The sequence below is a fragment of the Stegostoma tigrinum genome, chromosome 36 (assembly GCF_030684315.1).
Source record: "Stegostoma tigrinum isolate sSteTig4 chromosome 36, sSteTig4.hap1, whole genome shotgun sequence".
Taxonomy (NCBI): Eukaryota; Metazoa; Chordata; class Chondrichthyes; order Orectolobiformes; family Stegostomatidae; genus Stegostoma; species Stegostoma tigrinum.
In genome coordinates this window covers 21,519,878-21,542,995 of record NC_081389.1, presented here as the reverse complement: position 1 = coordinate 21,542,995, position 23,118 = coordinate 21,519,878, and the positions used below count along the sequence as shown (strand labels likewise).

Sequence of the window (23,118 nt, the reverse complement as noted above, 5' to 3'; positions counted from 1 at the left end):
ACATTCATCCCCATGAGCCTGCTAGCAGTCAAAGACTGATTTGTCCTACTTTATTGTTTATTCATTCACGGATGAGGGCATCGCTGGCCAGGCAGCATTTATTTGTCCATTGCTAATTACCCAGAGGGCAGCTCAGAGTCAACCACATTGCTGTGGGTCTGGAGTCACACGTAGGCCAGACCAGGTCAGGATGGCAGCTTCCTTCCCTAAAAAAAACCAGATAGGTTTTTCCTGACAATAGATTTATGGCCACCATTAGATTCTTAATTGCAGATTTTTATTGAATTCAGATTCCACCATCTGCCGTGGCTGGATTCAAACCCAGGTCCTCAGGACATTACCTGGGTCTCTGGATTAACAGGCCCAGCGATAGTACCACTAGGCTGTCATCTCCCCATTTAGTATTACCCCCATTCCCACCTTCTCTCCCTGTGTTTGATCCCTTTTATACTAATGCTGTGGGATCACTCCATTGAAGCTGCAGGAAGTTCAATCCATTCATTATAATAAAATGTGAGGCTGGATGAACACAGCAGGCCAAGCAGCATCTCAGGAGCACAAAAAGCTGACGTTTCGGGCCTAGACCCTTCATCAGAGAGCATGAAGGGTCTAGGCCCGAAACGTCAGCTTTTGTGCTCCTGAGATGCTGCTTGGCCTGCTGTGTTCATCCAGCCTCACATTTTATTATCTTGGAATTCTCCAGCATCTGCAGTTCCCATTATCTCTCAATCCATTCATTAGTCTGTTTAGCTCTACTGATGAATTTGCAATTGGAAAGCTGATCACTGGCTTTTAAAATAAAAACCCTGTGAGGAAAGTAATCTGCCTTCCTAATCTTTCTCGTGCCCATGTGACTCCAGGACCATAGCAATGCCACTGAAATCAACAAGAAGGGCAGTCGTGTCCAGGGAAATTAGGGTTGGGCAGGCAATGCTGGGCGTGAGTGTGTGATGCCTATATCCTGTGAAGGAATTTTGCCCATCCTATTTGAGACGCAGGTTCGGGGGCCTGGTGGCTCAGCGGTTAGCCTTGCCGTTCCACTGTACCAGGGGCCCAGGTTCGATTCCACCCTCGGGCAACCGTCCGTAGGGAGTTTGCACATTCTCCCCATGTCTGCGTGGGTTTCCTCTGGGTTCTCCAGTTTCCTCCCAGGCCGTGCTAAATTACCCACTAGTGTCCGGGGATATGTGGGTTAGCCATGGGAAATACAGGGTTACAGGGAATGGGGGTAGGATGCTGCTTTGAGGGTCGGTGGCTCACGATGGGCCGAATGGCCTGCTTCTACTCTGCAGGGATTCTGGGTTTCCCCCGCGAGCGCGCTGAGTTTTGCTCTTTGTGCTTTCAGACGTCCCGCTGGGAATCTTCGACATGGTAGTGACGGACCCTTCCTGCCCGGCCTCGCTGCTGAAATGCGCGGAATCCCTTTCCCTTCCTGTGGTGTCTCAGGAGTGGGTCATCCAGAGTTTGATCATGGGGCAGAGAGTCAGCCACCGCAGCCACCCCAACTACAAACACACCTACAAACCCAGTTAAAGGGAAATGGTCCAGCGTGTCCCTCTCCGCCCCCCCCACCCCACCCCACACCCTCCTCCCCCACCCCACCCCTCCCTCTCCGCCCCCCCCCCACCCCTCCCTCCTCCGCCCCCCCCACCCCACACCCTCCTCCCCCTCCCCAACCCTCCCTCTCCGCCCCCCTCCCCAACCCTCTCTCTCCTCCCTCCCCCCCACCCCACCCCTCCCCTCCCCTCTCCGCCCCTCCCTCTCCTCTGTCTCCTCCGTCCCTCCCCCCCCACCCCTCCCTCTCCTCCCTCCCTCCCCCCACCCCTCCCTCTCCTCCCCTCCCCACCTTCCCTCTCTTCCCTCCCTCCCCCCCCACCCCTCCCTCTCCTCCCTCCCTCCCCCCCCCACCCCTCCCTCTCCTCCCTCCCCACCTTCCCTCTCCTCCCTCCCTCCCCCCACACCCCTCCTCCCCACCCCTCCCTCTCCTCCGTCCCCGCATCCCACCCTCTCCTCCCTCCCCCTTACCCCTCCCTGTCTTCCCTCCCCCTTACCCCTCCCTGTCCAATCCCCCCCCCACCCCCCCACCTAGCTCTCAACCGCCAATCAATTGTGCCGTTGTTTTACATTTTAGAAGCTTTTAATTGTGTGTGTTTGTAATTGCATGTATGAAAATGTACATAGTTTTATTGGTTTCTTTTTATTAAAAAATAATGGAATAAACTGGTGTCTTTTCTTTTCTCGTCAGTTTCAAATTCATTGCGTTCTCTCCGTTTCCTGGTGACCGGCTCTGAAAGGTATTGAGGCCAGGTCAGGGCCTGGTGTAATTTTGGCGTAGTTTGTTTTTGCCGGGGCAGTGAAACTTAGCTTCACCGATAACACTCTGTATTGTCGGCTAGTTCCTTTCACTTGTTTTGGGGAAGGCTAACCCAGCTTTCTGCGCGCACCAAACAGATAGAATTGATTTTTTTTTTAAGAAACAAAAGAAGTGCTGATGCAGGGAAATGGGAAAACAAAAACAAAGTGCTGGAGAAACTCAGCCGGTCTGGCAACATCCGTAGAGAGAGAGAGACGGACAGAGTTAAGTGACCCTTCTTCAGAAAGTTTTCCAGCAATTTCTGTTTTTGTTGTAAATTTTTTCCCCAGAGAATGGGGTGGCAGGGGGGTGTCTGGAATACCCTGCTTGGGAGGGCAGTTGATGTTGGAAAACTCAACTTTTTTTTAAACAAATCCTCAGATGAGCAATTTGAAATGTTTCAAACATTCAAGGTGAGGAGAGGTGGGGACTAATGTGGTTTTCGTGTCGCTTTGCTGGTATAGGCTCTGTGGGCTGAAGGGCCACCTCTGTACGGTTCTAGTTAATTCATAGAATTGTACAGCGCAGGATGAGGCCATTCAGCCCAGTTTGCCTGTGCAAGCCACTTCAAAGAGTGATCCAATTAGTCCCGCTGCCTCCTCACCAACCCCTACCTGTGCTCTGCTGCCCCACCCACAGCCCCTATTCGCTTATTTATCGGTGTTCCCGCTTATGGAAAGTTCTTTTGGAATCTGGTCCCAGAAAAACAGCACAACCTAGATTTGCCACATTAAAAATATACTTCTCATTTCCCAGAACTTCTGCCAAACTCTCATGGAAATCCTACGTCTTCTACCAGCAGAACACATTTCTCCTTCTGGGGGAAAGTTTTGGGGTGTTCTGGGATTGTGGTAGAGAATCACTCGGAGACGCGGAGAGTTCCTCAAGAAGGTGAACTTTTATTTGCAAATAAAAGCCGTGACAATCCGGAAGTATCCTTCAAGAATGATCTCGGGCTTACAGTTCTTATACTTTTTGTTATCACATTTCTTGTCTGGCTTATCAGCACATCCAACTGTGTTAGCCCAGGTTATCTCTCAGTAACCCAATGATGTTAGTCCTGTTATCTTTCCACCTCTGCCACCATGGCTTTTCCCTCCCTCTACTTAATTCATAGTATAATGATTATAGAACATAGAACAGTACAGCACAGAACAGGCCCTTCAGCCCACAATGTTGTGCCGACCATTGATCCTCATGTATGCACCCTCAAATTTCTGTGACCATATACATGTCCAGCAGTCTCTTAAATGTCCCCAATGACCTTGCTTCCACAACTGCTGCTGGCAACGCATTCCATGCTCTCACAACTCTCTGCGTAAAGAACCTGCCTCTGACATCCCCTCTATACTTTCCACCAACCAGCTTAAAACTATGACCCCTCGTGCTAGCCATTTCTGCCCTGGGAAATAGTCTCTGGCTATCAACTCCATCTATGCCTCTCATTATCTTGTATACCTCAATTAGGTCCCCTCTCCTCCTCCTTTTCTCCAATGAAAAGAGACCGAGCTCAGTCAACCTCTCTTCATAAGATAAGCCCTCCGGTCCAGGCAGCATCCTGGTAAACCTCCTCTGAACCCTCTCCAAAGCATCCACATCTTTCCTATAATAGGGCACCCCAGAACTGGACGCAGTATTCCAAGTGCGGTCTAACCAAAGTTTTATAGAGCTGCAACAAGATCTCACGACTCTTAAACTCAATCCCCCTGTTAATGAAAGCCAAAACACCATATGCTTTCTTAACAACCCTGTCCACTTGGGTGGCCATTTTAAGGGATCTATGTATCTGCACACCAAGATCCCTCTGTTCCTGCACGCTGCCAAGAATCCTATCCTTAATCCTGTACTCAGCTTTCAAATTCGACCTTCCAAAATGCATCACCTCGCATTTATCCAGGTTGAACTCCATCTGCCACCTCTCAGCCCATCTCTGCATCCTGTCAATGTCCCGCTGCAGCCTACAACAGCCCTCTACACTGTCAACGACACCTCCGACCTTTGTGTCGTCTGCAAACTTGCTGACCCATCCTTCAATCCCCTCATCCAAGTCATTAATAAAAATTACAAACAGTAGAGGTCCAAGGACAGAGCCCTGTGGAACCCCACTCACCACTTATGCATCTCTACTTTTGCCACAATGGTTTTTTCTACTCTAGAATTGTCTCTAATTTATTCTATTAAAATTAAATGTCTGCCGTTATCTTGCCACAATGGTTTTATCTCCCCACGTGGTCTCCGCCACCTCATACTAATATTTGCTTATCTACTTATTCTTAAACATGCTGACATGAGTGTCTAGTTTCAACTAAATTACTTGACTAAACTAAAGTTAATCTGCCTGACTTATTAATCAAAATCAATTGTTCTTTATTTAATACAATCAATTGTGTTGAACTGATTCACTAGCTCTTGTTCCCCGTTCTAATCCCCTATTGTTTATTATGCTTTTATTGATATATGGCTATCTAACTGAGATGGTCTCTGCAACCCTTTGTCATTTATTGAAATGTGGCTGTTTAACTAAGGTGGCCATGTGTAATCCCTTGTCATGTTTCACATTTTATTTTCCATAGGATGTCCAGAAAGTTGCACATTAATGTAGGCCATTTCCAATACTGTGCCCTGTCACTTTCCTCTGAATATTAAATAGGCTTTAGACAAACACGTTTACATTTAGACTTAACAAAGTGTGAAGCTGGATGAACACAGCAAGCATCTTAGCATTTAGACTTGCCCTTCTGAATGGGTCAGATCAGGAACATCCAAACAAATGGCAATGAGCTGACACAGTAACTAATCTTGCTTTTATAACCAGGTCACTGGGTAAACCCTTGTCCCATTTTTGGGTCCTGTTTATGGACTGAGGGGTAGGGCTTCAGTTTAATATCTCATCCCAGCAATAGCACCTCCAACAGTGCAGCACCCCTTCGGTAGCACAGAATTGTTACAGTGCAGGATGAGGCCATTTGGCCCATCCTGTCTGAACTAGCCTGCTGGACACTCAGTCTTGGTGCAAACTCCTGCCCTTTCCCCATACACTGTGCGATGATCCCTCCAAATAATCATCCTTCGCCCTTTTGAATGCCGAAGTTAGACATGCCCCCCCCCCCCCAACTTCTGGGCAATGCATCCGACATCCTTGTGTTAGAACGAGCCTTGCATCTGCTTCTTTTGTAAAACTGTGCTCTCTGATCCACCCACCACTGCCACAACCAGCAGCTCCAGAGGAGGCAGGAGCACCCAGCCCTGAGAGGTCACCACCCCCCCCCCCCCCCCCCCCCCCCCCGCCCTCACTGAGGGCGAACGGTCAGCCCTCAGTAAGGGGCTCGCCTTTGGCCCTCTCCACCCAAACATTGACAAATACAACTCATGCTTGGACGTTGAATCAGTTTTTCCGCCACCTCTGCGCTTACCTCTTTAACAGTGAGCCTAACGCTCCCCCTGTTGACCCCTTCTCCCACCTCCAACACACCCCCTCCTCCTGGACACCGCCCCCAGGCCTCCTACCTTCCCTTGACCTCTTCATCTCCAACTGCCGCCGAGACATTAACCGCCTCAACCTCGCCACCACCCTCACCCACACCACCCTCTTCCCCACCTCCACAGAACATGCAGGCCTGCGTTCCCTCTGCTCCAACCCCAACCTCACCATAAATCCCGCAGACAAGGGAGGCGCAGTTGTAGCATGGAGCATTGACCTCTGACCTCTACGTCGCTGAGGCCACACGCCAACTCTCCGACACTGCCCCCTGGATCATTACCCCACCCCCCAACCACCAAACCATCATCTCCCAAACCATGGACAACATTATCACCTCCAGTGACTCCACCCACAGCCTGCAACCTCATACTTCCCCAACCCTGCACTGCCCGCTTCTATCTCCTTCCCAAAATCCACAAACCTGACTGCCCCTGGTCAACCCACTCTCTCCACCTGCTACTGCCTCACTGAACTTATCTCCACCTATCTCGACATCATTCTCGCCCCATTGGTCCAGGAAATCCCTACCTGCATCCGTGCCACCACCCATGCCCTGCACTTCCTCCAAACTTCCAATTCCCTGGTCCCCAATGCCACATCTTTACCATGGACATCCAGTTCCTATACACCATTCCCCAGGCAGATGGTCCAAAGGCCCTCTGCTTCTTCCTGTCCCACAGGCCCAACCAGTCCGCCTCCACTGACACCCTCATCCACTTAGCCGAACTCGTCCTCGCCCTCCTCTTTCAATTCCTCACACTTCCTACAGTCAAAGGGGGTGGCCATGGGTACCCGGATGGGCCCAGGCTTTGCCTGTCTCTTTGTAGGTTACGTGGAACAATCCCTCTTCCCTAGCTATACTGGGCCTAAACCCCACCTCTTCCTCTGGGATGACAGTATCGGCGTCGCTTTGTGCTCCCACAAGGAGCTAGAACAGTTCATCCACTTCACCAACACCTTCCACCCCAGCCTTAAGTTCACCTGGACCATCTCCGATACCTCTGTCTCTCCTTCCTGGACGTCTCTGTTTCCATCTCTGGCAACCACCTGGAAACTGATATCCATTTCAAGCCTACTGACTCCCACAGCTACCTACAATACACCTCCTCCCATCCACCTTGCTGCAAAAAATGCCATCCCCTATTCCCAATTCCTTTGCCTCCGCCACATCTCCCAAGACGAGGCATTCCACTCCCGAACATCCCTGATGTCCTCATTTTTCAAGGACCGCAACTTACCCCCAGCAGTGGTCAAGAACGCCCTCGAACATGTCTCCCACATTTCCCGCAACTCATCCCTCACACCCCCTCCCCGCACTAACAACCAAAAAAGAATTCCCCCTACTCTCACATACCACCCCACCAACCTCCGGATACAACGCATCATCCTCCAACACTTCCGCCAACTGCAATCCGACCCCACCACCAAAGACAATTTTTCCTTCCCACCCTTATCTGTCTTCCGGAGAGACCACTTTCTCTGTGACTCCCTTGTCTGCTCCACACTCCCCTCTAGCCCCACCACACCCGGCACTTTTCCCTGCAACTGTGGGAAGTGCTACACCTCCCCCCTCACCCCAATCCCAGGCCCCAAGAAGACTTTCTACATCAGGCAGATGTTCACCTGCACATCTGCTAATGTGGTATACTGCATCCGCTGTTCCTGTTGTGGCCTCCTCTACATTGGGGAAACCAAGCGGAGGCTTGGGGACCGCTTTGCAGAACACCTCCGCTCGGTTTGCACTAAACAACTGCACCTCCCAGTCGTGAACCATTTCAACTCCCTCTCCCACTCCTCAGATGACATGTCCATCATGGGCCTCCTGCAGTACCACAATGATGCCACCCGAAGGTTGCAGGAACAGCAACTCATATTCCGCTTGGGAATCCTGAAGCCCAATGGTATCAATGTGGATTTCACAAGCTTCAAAATCTCCCCTTCCCCCACTGCATCCCAAAACCAGCCCAGCTTGCCCCGCTTCCCTAACCTGTCCTTCCTCCCACCTATTCCCTCCTCCCACCTCAAGCCCCAACCCCATCTCCTACCTACTAGCCTCATCCCACCTCCTTGACCTGACTCTCTTCCCTGGACTGACCTATCCCCACCCTACCTCCCCACCTACACTCACCTTTACTGGCTCCATTCCCACCTCTGTGACCTGTCCATCTTGTCTCCACCTATCTTCTCCTCTATCCATCTTCTATCAGCCTCCCCCGTCTCCCTATTTTTTTCAGAATCCCCTTCCCCTCCCCCAATTCTGATGAAGGCCCAAAATGTCAGCTTTCCTGCTCCTCTGATGCTGCTTGCTCTGCTGCGTTCATCCAGCTCTACACCTTGCTATCTCTCTGGTTTTCCATCATTTTACGAGTGGGAACAAGTTACCCCCGCCCACCCCTCCCCATCCACTCTCTCTATCCTTTCAGCCTTTTTCTCTCTCGTGAAATCTGTCCCAAGTTCTCCAGTCGTTGAAGTTCACTGAAGTTTCTCCTTCCCAGAACGTTTCCTGTAAACACCTTCCACACTCTCTCGCTGATGCATTCACACACTTTCAATGGTGTGGCAGCTAGAGCTGTAGCCAATTCTAACTAACTATTAGGGTCATAGAGCCGTACAGCGCAAGGACACACCCTTTGGTCCAAGTTGTACATGCCACCCAGATATCCTGAATTAATCTAGTCCCATTTGCCAGTATTTGGCCCATATCCCTCTGAACCCTTCCTATTCATGTACCCATCCAGATGCCTTTTAAATTATGCATTTTACCAGCCTCCACCACTTCCTCTGGCAGCTCATTCCATGCACGCTCCACCCTCTGTGTAAAATAGTTGCCCCTTTTGTCCCTTTTAAATCTTTCCGCTCTCACATTAAACCCACACCCCTCTAGGTTTGGACTCTGCTACCCTAGGGAAAAGACCTTGTCTATTCACCCTGTCCACACCCCTCATAATTTTCTAGACCTCTATAAAGTCACCCCCTCAGCATCTGAAGCACCAGGGAAAATAGCCCCAGTCTATTCAGCCTCTCCCTATAGGTCCAAACCCTCCAACCCCAGCAACATCCTTATAAATCTTTTCTGAACCCTTTCAAGTTTCACAAAGTCTTTCCTACAGCAGGGAGACCAGAACTGAACACACTTTTGTCTACTGGGGCAGGAGCAGGCAGACACAATGGGTCAACCAGCCTAACCTTCCCTCCACTGACCCCTTCTCCAGCCTCCAACACACCCCCTCCTCCTGGACATCCCCCTCCCCACCCCCAGGCCTCCTACCTTCCCTCGACCTCTTCATCTCCAACTGCCGTTGAGACATTAACCACCTCAACCTCTCCACCCACCTCACCCACTCCAACCTCTCCCCCCACACAACATGCAGGCCTGCGTTCCCTCTGCTCCAACCCCAACCTCACCATAAATCCCGCAGACAAGGGAGGCGCAGTGGTAGTATGGCGCACTGGCCTCGACATCGCCGAGGCCACACACCAACTCTCCGACGCCGCCTCCTACTGCCCCCTGGATCATGACCCCCTCCCCCAAGCACAAAACCATCATCTCCCAAACCATCCATGACCTTATCACTTCAGGTGACCTCCCACCCACAGCCTCCAACCTCATTGTTCCCCAAACCCGCACCGCTTCTATCTCCTTCCCAAAATCCACAAACCTGCCTGCCCTGGCCGACCCACTGCCTTCACCGGCTCCTGCCCCACCGAACCCATCTCCACCCATCTGGACTCCATTTTCTCCCCTTTGGTCCAGGAACTTCCTACCTATGTCCGTGATACCAACCACACCTTCCACCTCCTCCAGAACGTCCAACTCCCCGGTCCCCAACACCTCATTTTCACCATGGACGTCCAGTCCCTATACACCAGTATTCCTCATGCAGATGGCCTTAAGGCCCTCTGCTTCTTCCAGTCATGCAGACCCAACCAGTCTCCCTCCACCGACACCCTCATCCGCCTAGCCAAACTCATCCGCACCCTCAACAACTCTTTCGATTCCTCCCACTTCCTATAGACTAAGGGGGTGGCCATGGGCAACCGCATGGGCCCAAGCTATGCCTGCCTCTTTAGTTACGAGGAACAGTCCCTCTTCCGCGCCTACACAGGCCCCAAACCCCACCTCTTCCTCCATTACATTGATGACTGTATCGGCGCCGCCTCATGCTCCCAACAGGAGCTCGAACAGTTCATCCACTTCACCAACACCTTCCACCCCAACCTAAAGTTCACCTGGGCCATCTCCAACACATCCCTTCCCTTCCTGGACCTCTCTGTCTCCATCTCAGGCAACCAGCTACAAACCGATGTCCATTTCAAGCTCACCGACTCCCACAGTTACCTGGAATATACCTCCTCCTACCCACCTTCCTGCAAAAATTCTATCCCCTATTCCCAATTCCTTCGCCTCCGCTGCATCTGCTCCCAGGATGAGGCATTCCACTCCCGCACATCCCAGATGTCCTCATTCTTTAAGGGCTGCATCTTCCCGCCCACAGTGGTTGAGAATGCCCTCGACCGTCTCTCCCGCATTTCCCGCAACTTATCCCTCACACCCCCACAATAACCGCCAAAAATGAATCGCCCTCGTCCTCACATACCATCCGACCAACCTCCGGATACAACGCATCATCCTCCGACACTTCCGCCATTTACAATCCGACCCCACCACCCAAGACATTTTTCCATCCCCTCCCCTGTCTGCTTTCCGGAGAGACCACTCTCTCCGTGACTCCCTTGTTCGCTCCACACTGCCCTCCAACCCCACCACACCCGGCACCTTCCCCTGCAACCACAGGAAATGCTACACTTGTCCCCACACCTCCTCCCTCACCCCTATCCCAGGCACCAAGATGATTTTCCACATCAAGCAGATGTTCACCTGCACATCTGCCAATGTGGTATACTGCATCCACTGTACCCGGTGTGGCTTCCTCTACATTGGGGAAACCAAGCGGAGGCTTGGGGACCGCTTTGCAGAACACCTCCGCTCGGTTCGCAATAAACAACTGCACCTCCCAGTCGCGAACCATTTCAACTCCGCCCCCGCCCCCACCCCCCCCCCCCCCCCCATTCCTCAGACGACATGTCCATCATGGGCCTCCTGCAGTGCCACAATGATGCCACCCGAAGGTTGCAGGATCAGCAACTCATATTCCGCTTGGGAACCCTGCAGCCCAATGGTATCAATGTGGACTTCACAAACTTCAAAATCTCCCCTTCCCCCACTGCATCCCAAAACCAGCCCAGCTCTTCCCCTCCCCCCACTGCATCCCAAAACCAGCCCAGCTCATCCCCACCTGCCTAACCTGTTCTTCCTCTCACCTCTCCCCCCCCTCACCTCAAGCCGCACCTCCATTTCCTACCCACTAACCTCATCCCGCCTCCTTGACCTGTCCTCCTCCCCGGACTGACCTATTCCCTCCCTACCTCCCCACCCATACTCTCCATCTATCTTCTCCTGTATCCATCTTTGGTCCGCCTCCCCCTCTCTCCCGATTTATTTCAGATTCCTTTCCCCATCCCCCTTTTCTGATGAAGGGTCTAGGCCCAAAACGTCAGCTTTTGTGCTCCTGAGATGCTGCTTGGCCTGCTGTGTTCATCCAGCTCCACACACATTTGTCCCACACAATCACCAAAACCTCCCATGTGCCTACTTGAGAGGCCTAGAACACTGTATGCTTTTTTCAGAGCTGTCTTTACTGATCTTGTCAAGTTTAAAAAGTTATGTAGACACATTTATATCTCTGTTCCTGCACACCTATCACACAGTACCCTTCATGTTGCTTCTCCGTGTTCTTTTGTACAAAAAGGCACCCCTTTGTGTTTCTCCACATTGAACTTTATTTGCCATCTCTCTGCCACTCCATCAATATCTTCTTGAAGTCCTACCACATCTTGAAATAACTCCACAGAGGCCTGTACTTTGTCACCAAATCACCCCTTTTTTTAAAACATGGGCAGTCCTTGACCAAAGCACTGCCTCATTCACAGTCAGGCACAGACTATCCCTGACACATACCATTTTTATCTGTCAGCAAGACTCCCTGATCGGACCAAGTTAACAAACCCAATCAGGAAAGTCCTATGATGTCCAACTGGCTGACCTTGTTACAATCACCGCACACCTCAGTTTACAAATCTCCGAAGTGTTCCATCCTCTGATAACTTCGAAATTGGCACCCCCGCAGCAAGATTTAGCTCATTAATCTCAGGAATAGCCAGCGTCCCAGTATCAGCTCCTGGGAGCTCCACGCCTTCTTTCAGCCCAAAAATATCTATCGACCGCGACTGTTTTCTTTCCCTTCGTGAATCTGCGTCCACATTGTTACTGTACCTTTTATTCCACAACCTATCACTTTCTTCACAAGTCTGTCAGTGCTCATACCTTTTGGTCTCCCATATAGACCACATCACACCTTCACCCTCCTCAACCCTGTCTGCTCCTGCTTCCAAACACACCAGCAAGTTCCCCCTTTCGAAATCAATGCTCAAGAAACATACTGGGCTTGGTACGTTAACACAGACACTGTCAAACCTGCTGAGTGCCTCCAGCACCTCCAGTTTTATTTTCAGATTTCCAGCACCAGCAGAATTTTGCTTTTATTCATTGGAAAAACCTGTGATTCTCTCTTTTCTCGCCTTTGTGATAACACGTCACAAATCAGCACAGACCGCAAGTTTCCATTTGGCTGTGATCTGGAACAACTGTAATACAAAGTGGGATGAAGGATTCTTTTTAAAAAGCAGAGAGTGGGTTTAGAGTGGCTCAGTGCTTAGCACTGCCGCCTCACAGCACCAGGGACCGGGTTCGATTCCACCCTCGGGCGACTGTCTGTGTGGAACCTGCACATTCTCCTTGTGTCTGTGTGGGTTTTCTCCGGGTGCTCTGCTTTCCTGCCACAGAACAAAGATGGACAGGGTGGGGTGGATTGGCAATGCTAAAGCACCCGTAGTGTTCAGGGATGCGCAGGCTAAGTCGACTGGCCATGCTTTTCTGATGAAGGGACTAGACCCGAAACATCAGCCTTCCTGCTCCTATGATGCTGCTTGGCCTGCTGTGTTCATCCAGCTCTACACCACCTTGTTATCTCAAATTCTCCAGCATCTGCGGTTTCTATTATCTATTGCCATGGAAATTGCAGGGTTATAGAGAGAGGGTAGGGGGTGGGTCTGGGAGGAATGGTCTTCGGCGGGTTGGCGACACTTGATGGGCCGAATGGCCTGCTTCCACGCCGTAGGGATTGTATGAAAGAGGAAAGTCATTGGTCACCAGTGGGGTGGGGGGGGGGGGGGGGGGGCGGGGGGGGCTGTTAAAATTGGAGAGGCACGAGATGGGGTTTGGGGGCTGATTCCCGCTAAGTAATTCCCCCACAAAGGGGGCATGAGTGAGCCTGACAGTTTCCCACTTGAAGGTCACTTGATAAGAGTCGCTTTTCATCCCTGCATTTTGTTTCTTAAAAATGGTATCGGAAGACTCCAGAACAAGGCAGTGTTTCATGTGACAGCAATTCAGTGATTAGACAAGTCATTCAACAGGACGTTACAACTCAAGGTCACAAACCATGCAGCCTCTTAGAACAGGGTTCAGAAACACAGCTTCAACCTGCCTTACCACAGATGTCATTTATGGGGGTGGGTGCGCTGGGGGCTGGGGGCACCTGCCCAAATTGCCAGCACATCCCCTCAACAGCCAGGAAGGATCGAAGAGGTAACGGGAGACGTTGATCCGTGCAGCAGGTTGGAGGGTGGATGTGAGGGGGCTGGACCGCAGGCTCTGACATTGCTGCCTGCGATCTCGCTCAGTTGATGAATGGGCAGAGTGGGGTCAGTGAGGAGGTACATGAGGGAGAGGACCACAAGAAACAGGAACGGGGGTAGGCCATTCAGCCCCTTGAATCTGCTGTGCCAGTAAATAGGATTGTGGTTGTTCCAACATTCCTCACAGCCACTTACCTGCCCTCCTCCGTAACCCTTCATTCCCGACTGATCGAGCATCTATCTCAGCCTTAAGTATACACAAGGACTCCACCTCCCACAGCTCTCTGTGGCAAGGAGTTCCGAAGACTCTCAGCCCTGAGAGAAGAAATCCCTCCTCATCTCAGTCTTAAATTGGTGCCCCTTAATTCTGACACTGTGCCCTCTGGTCCTAGACTCTCCCGTGAGGGGAAACATCTTCTCAGCATTGAGCCTGTCCAGCCCCTTAGGAAACCTTTAGGTTTCAAAGCGATCACCTCCCATTCTTCTAAACCGTAGTGAGTAGATTCCCAGCCTGTTTAGTCTTTGACCATAAGACAATCCATCCCAGACCAGGGATCGTCGTCATGATCCTTCTCTTAACGGCCTTTAATGAAATGATATCTTTCCTTAAATAAGGGGACCAGAACTCTCAGTACTCCAGATACGGTCTCACCAGCACCTTGTACAGTCGCAGTGAGGTTTCCCTACTCTTATTCTCCTAACCCCTTGAAATAAGGGCCAACATTCCATGACCCTTCCCGATTCCCTGCTGCCCCAGTGTGCTAGCTTTCTGTGTTTTATGCACAAGTCCCTACCACATCCCTATGTGTTGCAGCTTTCTTTCTCCATTTAAATAATGTTTTAATCTTTTATCCTACTTTCCAAAATGATCAAATTTACATTTTCCCACATTATACACCATTTGCCAACCTTTTGTCTACTTATTTTTCCTTTCAATATACCATTACTAACGCTCTTGCTCCCGGCTACTTTCCACCTACTTTTGTATCGTCTGCAAAGCATGCTCTTTGGAGGGTTGGTGTGGGTTCGATGGGCTGAATGGCCTGCTTTCCCCGCTGGAGAGATTCTATGATTCTACAAGTGAGAGGCCAAACGGTTCCGAGAGGACTGCATCTCAAACACCAACTCCTCCAGGAGTGAGTGTGAAGATTGTGCAAATGCTCGTTTTAACCTGATGACATTGTGTTAAATATACAGCCAATATCATTCTAATTAAATTGCTGCTTTTTCTGAGTCAACTCCTAAGCCTGAGCTCCCTGTAAGGGCTAGTCAATTAGTCACTGCTCCCTGGAACTCTCCTCCTCCAGCCCTACAGAACATGTTTCCTTTGATATATTTAATGTACTGCTTTTTACCCTCTGCTGCAGCCTTTCATCTCAGTGACCCCTCCACCCCATCCAATTAAACGAAGATAACAGCAAAATTACAAATTTTGTGCTCTGTCCTAACTTACTGTTTAAGTCAAAATCTACTCATGAACCCATTCTTCAGTGAGCTGGCAAATGGCAAACTCACTGTGGTGTAGCAATGCTGCCATCCAGTGTCAGGAATAGGGATTGCAGTGCAAAAACAAAGCCGGGGACCTCCTGCACTGCCACAATGATGCCACCCGAAGGTTGCAGGAACAGCAACTCATATTCCGCCTGGGAACCCTGCAGCCTAATGGTATCAATGTGGACTTCACCAGCTTCAAAATCTCCCCTTCCCCCACCGCATCCCAAAACCAGCCCAGTTCGTCCCCTCCCCCCACTGCACCACACAACCAGCCCAGCTCTTCCCTTCCCCCACCGCATCCCAAAACCAGTCCAACCTGTCCCCGCCTCCCTAACCTTTCTTCCTCTCGCCCATCCCTTCCTCCCACCCCAAGCCGCACCCCCCGCTACCTACTAACCTCATCCCACCTCCTTGACCTGTCCGTCTTCCCTGGACTGACCTATCCCCTCCCTACCTCCCCACCTATACTCTCCTCTCCACTATCTTCTTTTCTCTCCATCTTCGGTCCGCCTCCCCCTCTCTCCCTATTTATTTCAGAACCCTCACCCCATCCCCCTCTCTGATGAAGGGTCTAGGCCCGAAACGTCAGCTTTTGTGCTCCTGAGATGCTGCTTGGCCTGCTGTGTTCATCCAGCCTCACATTTTATTACCGGGGACAGTTTGTCCTGATCTAGGAACTCGTGTATCCCAGAGTTAGTTCGAGTGGGTTTCTGAAGTTTTCAGTAACAGTAAATCAACCAACAGGGGGACAGGTCTATAGACATGTATGGTCAGCAGCTACTGAGACTATTGAAAATGAGGGTGATACCTACCTTGGGTTTTAATAAAAGAAAGTGAGGATTATAATCAGTTTTAAATTTTATGAATGGGGAGTTGTGTGAGAAGTCTTAATTTCGACACGGAGGAGATAAAAGATGCAAATTGCTTTTATGGGTGATGCATTTGCAATTTAGAAGATTGTATTTACATAACGCCTCTCACAACGTTTGGCTGTTCCATGAAGCCGTACAGCCTGTGAAAACTCCGAGGTGCAGTCAATGTTATCGGAAATGTGGCAACCAACTTGAACAAGCTTTCACAAGGAAAGCACTTGCGATAGCGAACAGGTCATCCGTGAGCATTGTTGATTGGGGAATAAATACCAGGTGGAGAAGATGCATTTTGATGTTGCGACGGGAACTTCCACGAGAGAAAAGAGGATTTGAATTTGCATCACGCTCTTCTGCCCCGAGTGCGTTACAATCAGTCAGCTTTGTAGACGTACAGTCACAGTTATAATGAAGGAAGGTCGAATTTGAAAGTTGTACTAACCCTTCAGTATCTTGGCTTCTCCTAAAAGAAAGTGGCAGGAAGCTATTCAACTACAGAGGCATCACAACCAAGTGAATTCTGTAGAGAGATTTCTCGGAGAGACAGATGGGTGGGGTCAGTGTTGGCAATTGGGAGTTGAGCCTTGGCTGGTTTTAAACCAGCAGGGATGGTGTATTAGTGAAAAGGGACTGCACTGCGAGTGCCAGCCTTGATTAAGCGCTTATTGGGGACCTAAATCCACACTTTGAGGCATGTACTGCCCACCGGAGCCGCGGCAGGAACAAGAAAAACAGTTTGGAGGAGCATTGAACAAGGAACAGGCAGAAAATGGTAAGAGATAACAAGGTGCAGAGCCGGATGAAAACAGGAGGCCAAGTAGCATCAGAGGAGCAGGAAAGCTGACACTTCAGGCCTAGACCCTTCATCAGACAAAGTCAGCTCGGGGGAGACGCTGGCATTGTGGGCAGAGGTCTGGGCAGGCTCAAATGAAATTTGAATTCATTTAACAAATTCTAGAATTGAAAGCTGGTCTCACTGATGGTGAACCATAAAACTCATCAATTGTTGTAAACCCATCTGAGTTTTTGAGTGAAATGATACGTTGAATGATCTGGCAATGTAAATGAAATTTAACGCAAGGTTAAATTTGGGAGCAAAAACACAAAGGCAGATAACTATCTGATTGGCAATGGATTGGGTAAGGGGGAGATGCAGCAAGACCTGAGTATCCTTGCACACCATGTCCTGAAAATAAATACACAGGTGCAGCAGGAGGTGAAGAAGGCTAATGTTATGTTGGCCTTTGTAGTGAGCACAGAGGCATAGATGTCTCAGTGCAGTTGCACAGGGCCTTGGTGAGACTATGCACCTGGAACATTGCATGTTACTTTAGTCTCTTTATCTGGGGAAGGATGTTCTGGTGATGAGGGGAATGCAGGAAAGGGTTACCAGACTGATTCCTGGGATGGCAGGACTGACATCCGAAGAGAGACTGCATCGGTTAGGACTATATTCAATGGAGTTTACAAGAATGGGATCTCTCGGAAACCTATAAAACTCTAACAGGATGAGACTGGGAACATCCTTCCAATGTTTACCCTATGACCAGGGAGTCCAGGGGCTCACAGTCAAAGGATACAGGGTAGACCATTTAGGAATGAGATGAGGAGAAATTTTTTCACCCAGGAAGTGGTGGGCCTGTGGAATTCCCTGCCACAGAAAGCAATTGAGGTCAAAAAATTGAATGTTGTCAAGGAGTTGGATATAGTTCTTAGGTGTAAAGGGGTCAAAGGCTATGTGGAGAAAGTGAGAAGAGGGATCCGAATTTAATGATTAGCCATGGTCATAGTGAACAAACAGAGCAGGCTGGAAGGGGTGATAATGGGAACTGCAGATGCTGGAGAATCCAAGATAACAAAGTGTGAAGCTGGATGAACACAGCAGGCCAAACATCATCCCAGGAGCACAGGAGCCCCTCTCTGATGAAGGGTCTAGGCCCAAAACATCAGCTTTTGTGCTCCTGAGATGCTGCTTGGCCTGCTGTGTTCATCCAGTTTCACACTTTATGTTAGGCTGGAAGGGGTGAATGTGTTTCTGTGTTTCTATGGTTCCCTTTAGGGAAGGAAATCTGCCATCCTTACCTGGTCTGATCTACACGTGACTTGAGACCGACAACAATGTGGGAAACGAGAGGTGCATGGGTTTAAGGTGAGAGTGGAAAGATTTGAAATGGAGTTGAGGGGTAATTTTTTCATGTGTATGGAATGAGCTGCCAGAGGCTGGTCAAATTACATTTAAAAATCATTAGATTGGTACATGAGTAGGAAAGATTTAGCAGGAAATAGGCAAAACGGGAAACAGGCAAATGGGTTAAAATTGTTTCAGAGATAGTAGGAACTGCAGATGCTGGAGAATCTGAGATAACAAAGTGTGGGGCTGGATGAACACAGCAGGCCAAGCAGCATCAGAGGAGCAGGAAAGCTGATGTTTTGGGCCTGGACCCTTCATCAGAGTATTTCTGAAGGGTCTAGGCCCGAAACATCAGCCTTCCTGCTCCTCTGATGCTGCTTGGCCTGCTGTGTTCATCCAGCCCCACACCTTGTTATCTCAGATTCTCCAGCATCTGCAGTTCCTACTATCCTGACCTGAAATGTCAGCTTTCCTGTTCCTCTGATGCTGCCTGGCCTGCTGTGTTCCTCTAGACCTTGTTATCTCAGACTGCAGCATCAGCAGCTCCTACTATTCCAGGGGGTAATGTTTAATCCTGTCTAACCTATCTACACTCATAATTTTATTATCAATTATGTCCCCCTTCCAACCTCCTCTGACCTCTGGAAAGGCTGACATTGCAAGATGCAAGGGAGACAGTTAGTCATTGACTTCCCAAGGTACCTAACTATTTTTGCAGTGTTTAGATTGAATTGTGATGCCCCCGTAACCAAATATTCATCAGTGCTCTTTTGGGACGAGTCTGTGCTGTGTAACTCTGACTCTAAGTAATTGAAGAGTTTACTTGAGCTTAGTGCACCCTCTGGTGTCTAAATAATGCAACAACCAGCAAAGCTTATAATGCCGAATGACAAATTGCAGGTTGCAGGAACGACAACTCATATTCCGCTTGGGAACCCTGCAGCCCAATGGTATCAATGTGGACTTCACCAGCTTCAAAATCTCCCCTTCCCCCACTGCATCCCAAAACCAGCCCAGTTCGTCCCCTCCCCCCACTGCATCCCAAAACCAGTCCAACCTGTCTCTGCCTCCCTAACCGGTTCTTCCTCTCACCCATCCCTTCCTCCCACCCCATGCCGCACCCCCATCTACCTACTAACCTCATCCCACCTCCTTGACCTGTCCATCTTCCCTGGACTGACCTATCCCCTCCCTACCTCCCCACCTATACTCTCTCCACCTATCTTCTCCTCTATCCATCTTCGGTCCGCCTCCCCCTCTCTCCCTATTTATTCCAGTTCTCTCTCCCCATCCCCCTCTCTGATGAAGGGTCTAGGCCCGAAACGTCAGCTTTTATGCTCCTGAGATGCTGCTTGGCCTGCTGTGTTCATCCAGCTCCACACTCTGTTATGCTGAATGACAAATTCTGGCCGAAGTTGTGGTTCCCCCACAGTTACAAGGGTCAGGCTCAGCTGCGTTGCTGCTCCTGGCGAGAGATTCAGGGTCCTGATGCTTCCCCTCTTCCTGCAAAGAAGTGCAACGTTATAGCAGTGACTGTCCTTCAGAAGTACTTAAGAATAGTGTTTGATTGAGATTGTGATTTAAAGTGTGGCAGCATCTGTGGACAGAGAATTAATGTTTCTGATGAAGGATCACCAGACATGAAAGGTTAACTTTGTTTTCCTCTCGACAGATGCTGTCAGAGCTGCTGAGTTTCTCTAGGACTTCCCTGTTTTTGTTTCAGTCTTCCAGCACCTGAAGTCAATCACTGCCACAACATTTTTGCATCTTTTTAAAGGAGATATCACAAATGAGAGAGATCTCAGGACACGGGAGGCCATTCAGCCCAGGGTACCTGCACGGGCTTTTGGGTACGAGCACCTTTTCTCAGGTGCTGATCTCTTCCTTTCCCCTGCATATAGTTTCTATCCAAATAATCGTTCAGCATCCTCCTGAATGAATCTACCTCCCCTACGTGACCAGGAAGTACACTCCATACCCCAACCACTCACTAAACGTTCCCCCCACATTTTGCAAATCACTTTAAAGCTTTACCTTCTCGTTCTGCAAATACAAGCAGACACTTGTTAACTGATTGTGGGGGCACAGCCACTTTGCAGCTGGGTGGGCTTGGGGAGGGGTTGTGCTCTGGCAGAGGGTACAAAGATCGACAGGGGATTGGAAAGGCAGACTCAAAACATTGCTTTGAACTGCAACAATAAAACAAGACAGAGCCCTCAAACACAGGGTTTAGGCAAGGGCCTAGCGGAATTATCACTAGACCAGTAATCCAGAAACTCAGCATTCTGGGGGACTTGGGTTTGAATCCTGCTACAGCAGGTGGTGGAATTTGAATTCAATTTTTAAAAATAAATCTGGAATTAAGCACCTACTGATAACCATCCTTGGGGGAAAATCCCATCTGGTTCCCTAATGTGCTTCAGGGAAGGAAATCTGGCCTACATGTGACTCCAGACCCACAGCAATGTGGCTCACTCTCAATTCACCCCCTGGGCAGTTAGGGGATGGATAAGAGGGAGGTGCATCTCCCGTGCACCGACTGATAAATGGTTTAAGTGCCCCACAATCATGATGACAACACAGTGATTGGGACTGCTGTGTCACAGCATCAGGGACCCAGGATTCCAGCCTCGGGTGACTGTCCGTGTGGAGTTTTCACATTCTCCCCGTGTCTGTGTGGTTTCTCTCCAGGTGCTACAGTTTCCTCCCACAGCCCAAAGATCTGCAGTTGAGGTGGACTGGCCATGCTAAATAGCTTGTAGTGTTCAGGGATGTGTTGGCTATGTGGGTTAGCCGTGGTAAAGGGAGGTGTTATAAGGTAGGGGGGTGTGGAGATGATGGGCCGAATGGCCTGCACCCACACTGTATGGTTTCTATAAAGGTGACAGTGCAGGCTGCAGCTTTACGCAAACCAGCACTACAGGCTCACACAATTCTTGGGACAGCAGTGGGTGAGAATGACCTGTGAAAAAGTAATGTTAGTTGTCAAAAAAAAAAAGCTGGTGAAATCACACTGTGTTTAGCAGCAACAACTCAACCACTGGCCTGTGAAAGGTTCTATAGGTTTATTTTCTTGTTACAGCGAGCCTTCTCAGGAACAGATCTCTGTTGTTTCTTGCAACAAGCATATCCACAAAATTTACAACATGGTCAATGAGAAACACACCTCAGACACAGTAAAATCTTCTCATGGTAGCTGTTCATGTGATTCCCAAATTAGGGACAATGACTTTGGTGGGAGTTCTGATGCATTCTGGGGTTCGTGGGTCAGATTTCAAACTCGCAAGTGAGGCAGAGACCCTACAATTTTGCCCAGCAGGAAACCAGAGACTGGACCAGAGAAGCAGGAGGCGGGTGAGTGAATGCCTTGGGCACTGGAATCAATAGTCAAAGGAGAATCGAAGCAGGAGGGCACTGATGTTTCATGGATACCACACTCCTGTAGGCTACTGAAATCTGCACTCTTCCAAACAGATCCCAGAAACAGACAGTGCGGGGATTCTTAACTGTCCACAGATTTTAAAAAAAAAAATCAGACCGGTCGATGTTTTGAGGTAACTGTACAGAAATCTTGAAAGACTCAATCGCATTGCTGAGAATTTCATCATGAGTACTTCTAAAATGAGTCTGTGGCATCAGTAAAAGTGGATCAGAGACCAGGTCCTGCAAAACATTCACATCTCAACCTTAAGGCTGCCTAAGGTGTCAGGCAGAGGAGAGCCAAAATAATGTGAACAGGATATTCAGAACCACCCATACAAAATAGGGCATATGAGGATTTTATAACTTTATAGGTAAAATAGTTGAAATAACTTGAGTGAGCGACACACACACACACACACATAGTTAGAGAATCAGAGGAAGAGACAGCGAGAGGGGCAGAGAAAGTGATAGCAGTCAAGGAAGACTAGGAAAAAGACAAAGCGAGAACGTATGAGAAATTAGGTGAAAAGTCAGTAAAAGACAGGTCACAAGCCCTGGTCTACAAGTTTGTGTAAAATGGCCACAGGTTGAAGGTGAACCCCACAGTGTGCCCATTCGTGGTAGTTTTATACAAAGCCTTTCTGGGAGGGAGCGAGTTGTAGCCAGTCTTTGAGTCAGTAGACTCATTTACACAAGTTCACTCCTCAGATGGGTCAGGATGCTGGTGAAGGTCAGAACCCAGCTGCTCCAGGAATCAATTTGTGCTCAGCGATCAAATGGCAAAACTGAAAAAAAAAATAGAATGCTTTGTCAGAGAAACAAGTCAAAACTGCTTTGCTTTTTGCTCAAATCTCCAAACCCCAACCATTTTCCCTCCAGTTTCACACCTTCTAATTAAAATAACACATGCTAGGACAGAATCCTACTGCTACCAAATGTTCTTCCCTACAGGGAAGTGGGAGTTAGTTTGGTATAACAAGGGTAAAAATCAAGAAATTGTATCTGCTTGTATTTGAGGTGTATGCACACACAGAACACAGCACATGCAGACAGTCACATTTTCTAGTATGGGATTGTTGCATAATGATCAGGAATATATACTTGCCCGATCTTCCCCTTGCAAGTTAACAGTTCCATTTTTCCCCACTCATGCTGAATGAGATTGGCAAACAATGCAGTGATAAAACCATCATGGAATCTTAGCACAGCACTACACTAAGTGGATATATATCCACTAGGACAACATAACATCAGACATGTACAGTGCAGTTCTGTAGTAATGTATAAATACATGTGTTGGTCGCCTAGTGCTACTCCAGACATCTTCATCCCCCAGTACAGAGCTACACCAGACGTGTATTGATCCCTAGTGCAGCCCGACACTCGACACTGCAAAAACCATATCTTTTTATTTTTCTGTATTTTTGATTGTGGCTGACATGGGGAAAGGACTGTTTTTAAAGCCAAGAGTGGGGGATGGTGTTAACTGCAGATGAACTGGAGCCGGAACTGTGTATGAAGGAAGATTCAGCCAGCAACAAGTAGCTGATTGGTCTGTTTAACAGTGACCAGTTGCCAGTGACAAAGACTTTCTGCTTGTAAAACTATG

At 49.3% G+C, this 23,118-nt stretch overlaps 2 protein-coding genes across 3 annotated transcripts in view; one reads left to right on the top strand and one right to left on the bottom strand.

Annotated features, from left to right (window-relative positions):
* The window catches only part of tp53bp1 (tumor protein p53 binding protein, 1), a 128,269-nt gene extending 126,698 nt beyond the window's left edge, over positions 1-1,571 (top strand). Inside the window, 1 exon segment of the mRNA XM_059640190.1 lies at positions 1,346-1,571. Within this exon segment, the coding sequence (XP_059496173.1) occupies positions 1,346-1,533 (188 nt within the window). The 3' untranslated portion in view covers positions 1,534-1,571.
* A 19,563-nt stretch (positions 1,572-21,134) lies between these two features.
* The window catches only part of tubgcp4 (tubulin gamma complex component 4), a 48,337-nt gene continuing 46,353 nt past the window's right edge, over positions 21,135-23,118 (bottom strand). For both annotated transcript variants that reach the window (XM_059640087.1, XM_048520626.2), the window contains one exon: positions 21,135-22,294. In XM_059640087.1, the coding sequence (XP_059496070.1) occupies positions 22,282-22,294 (13 nt within the window). In that variant the 3' untranslated portion in view covers positions 21,135-22,281. The remainder of the gene's footprint in view (positions 22,295-23,118) is intronic.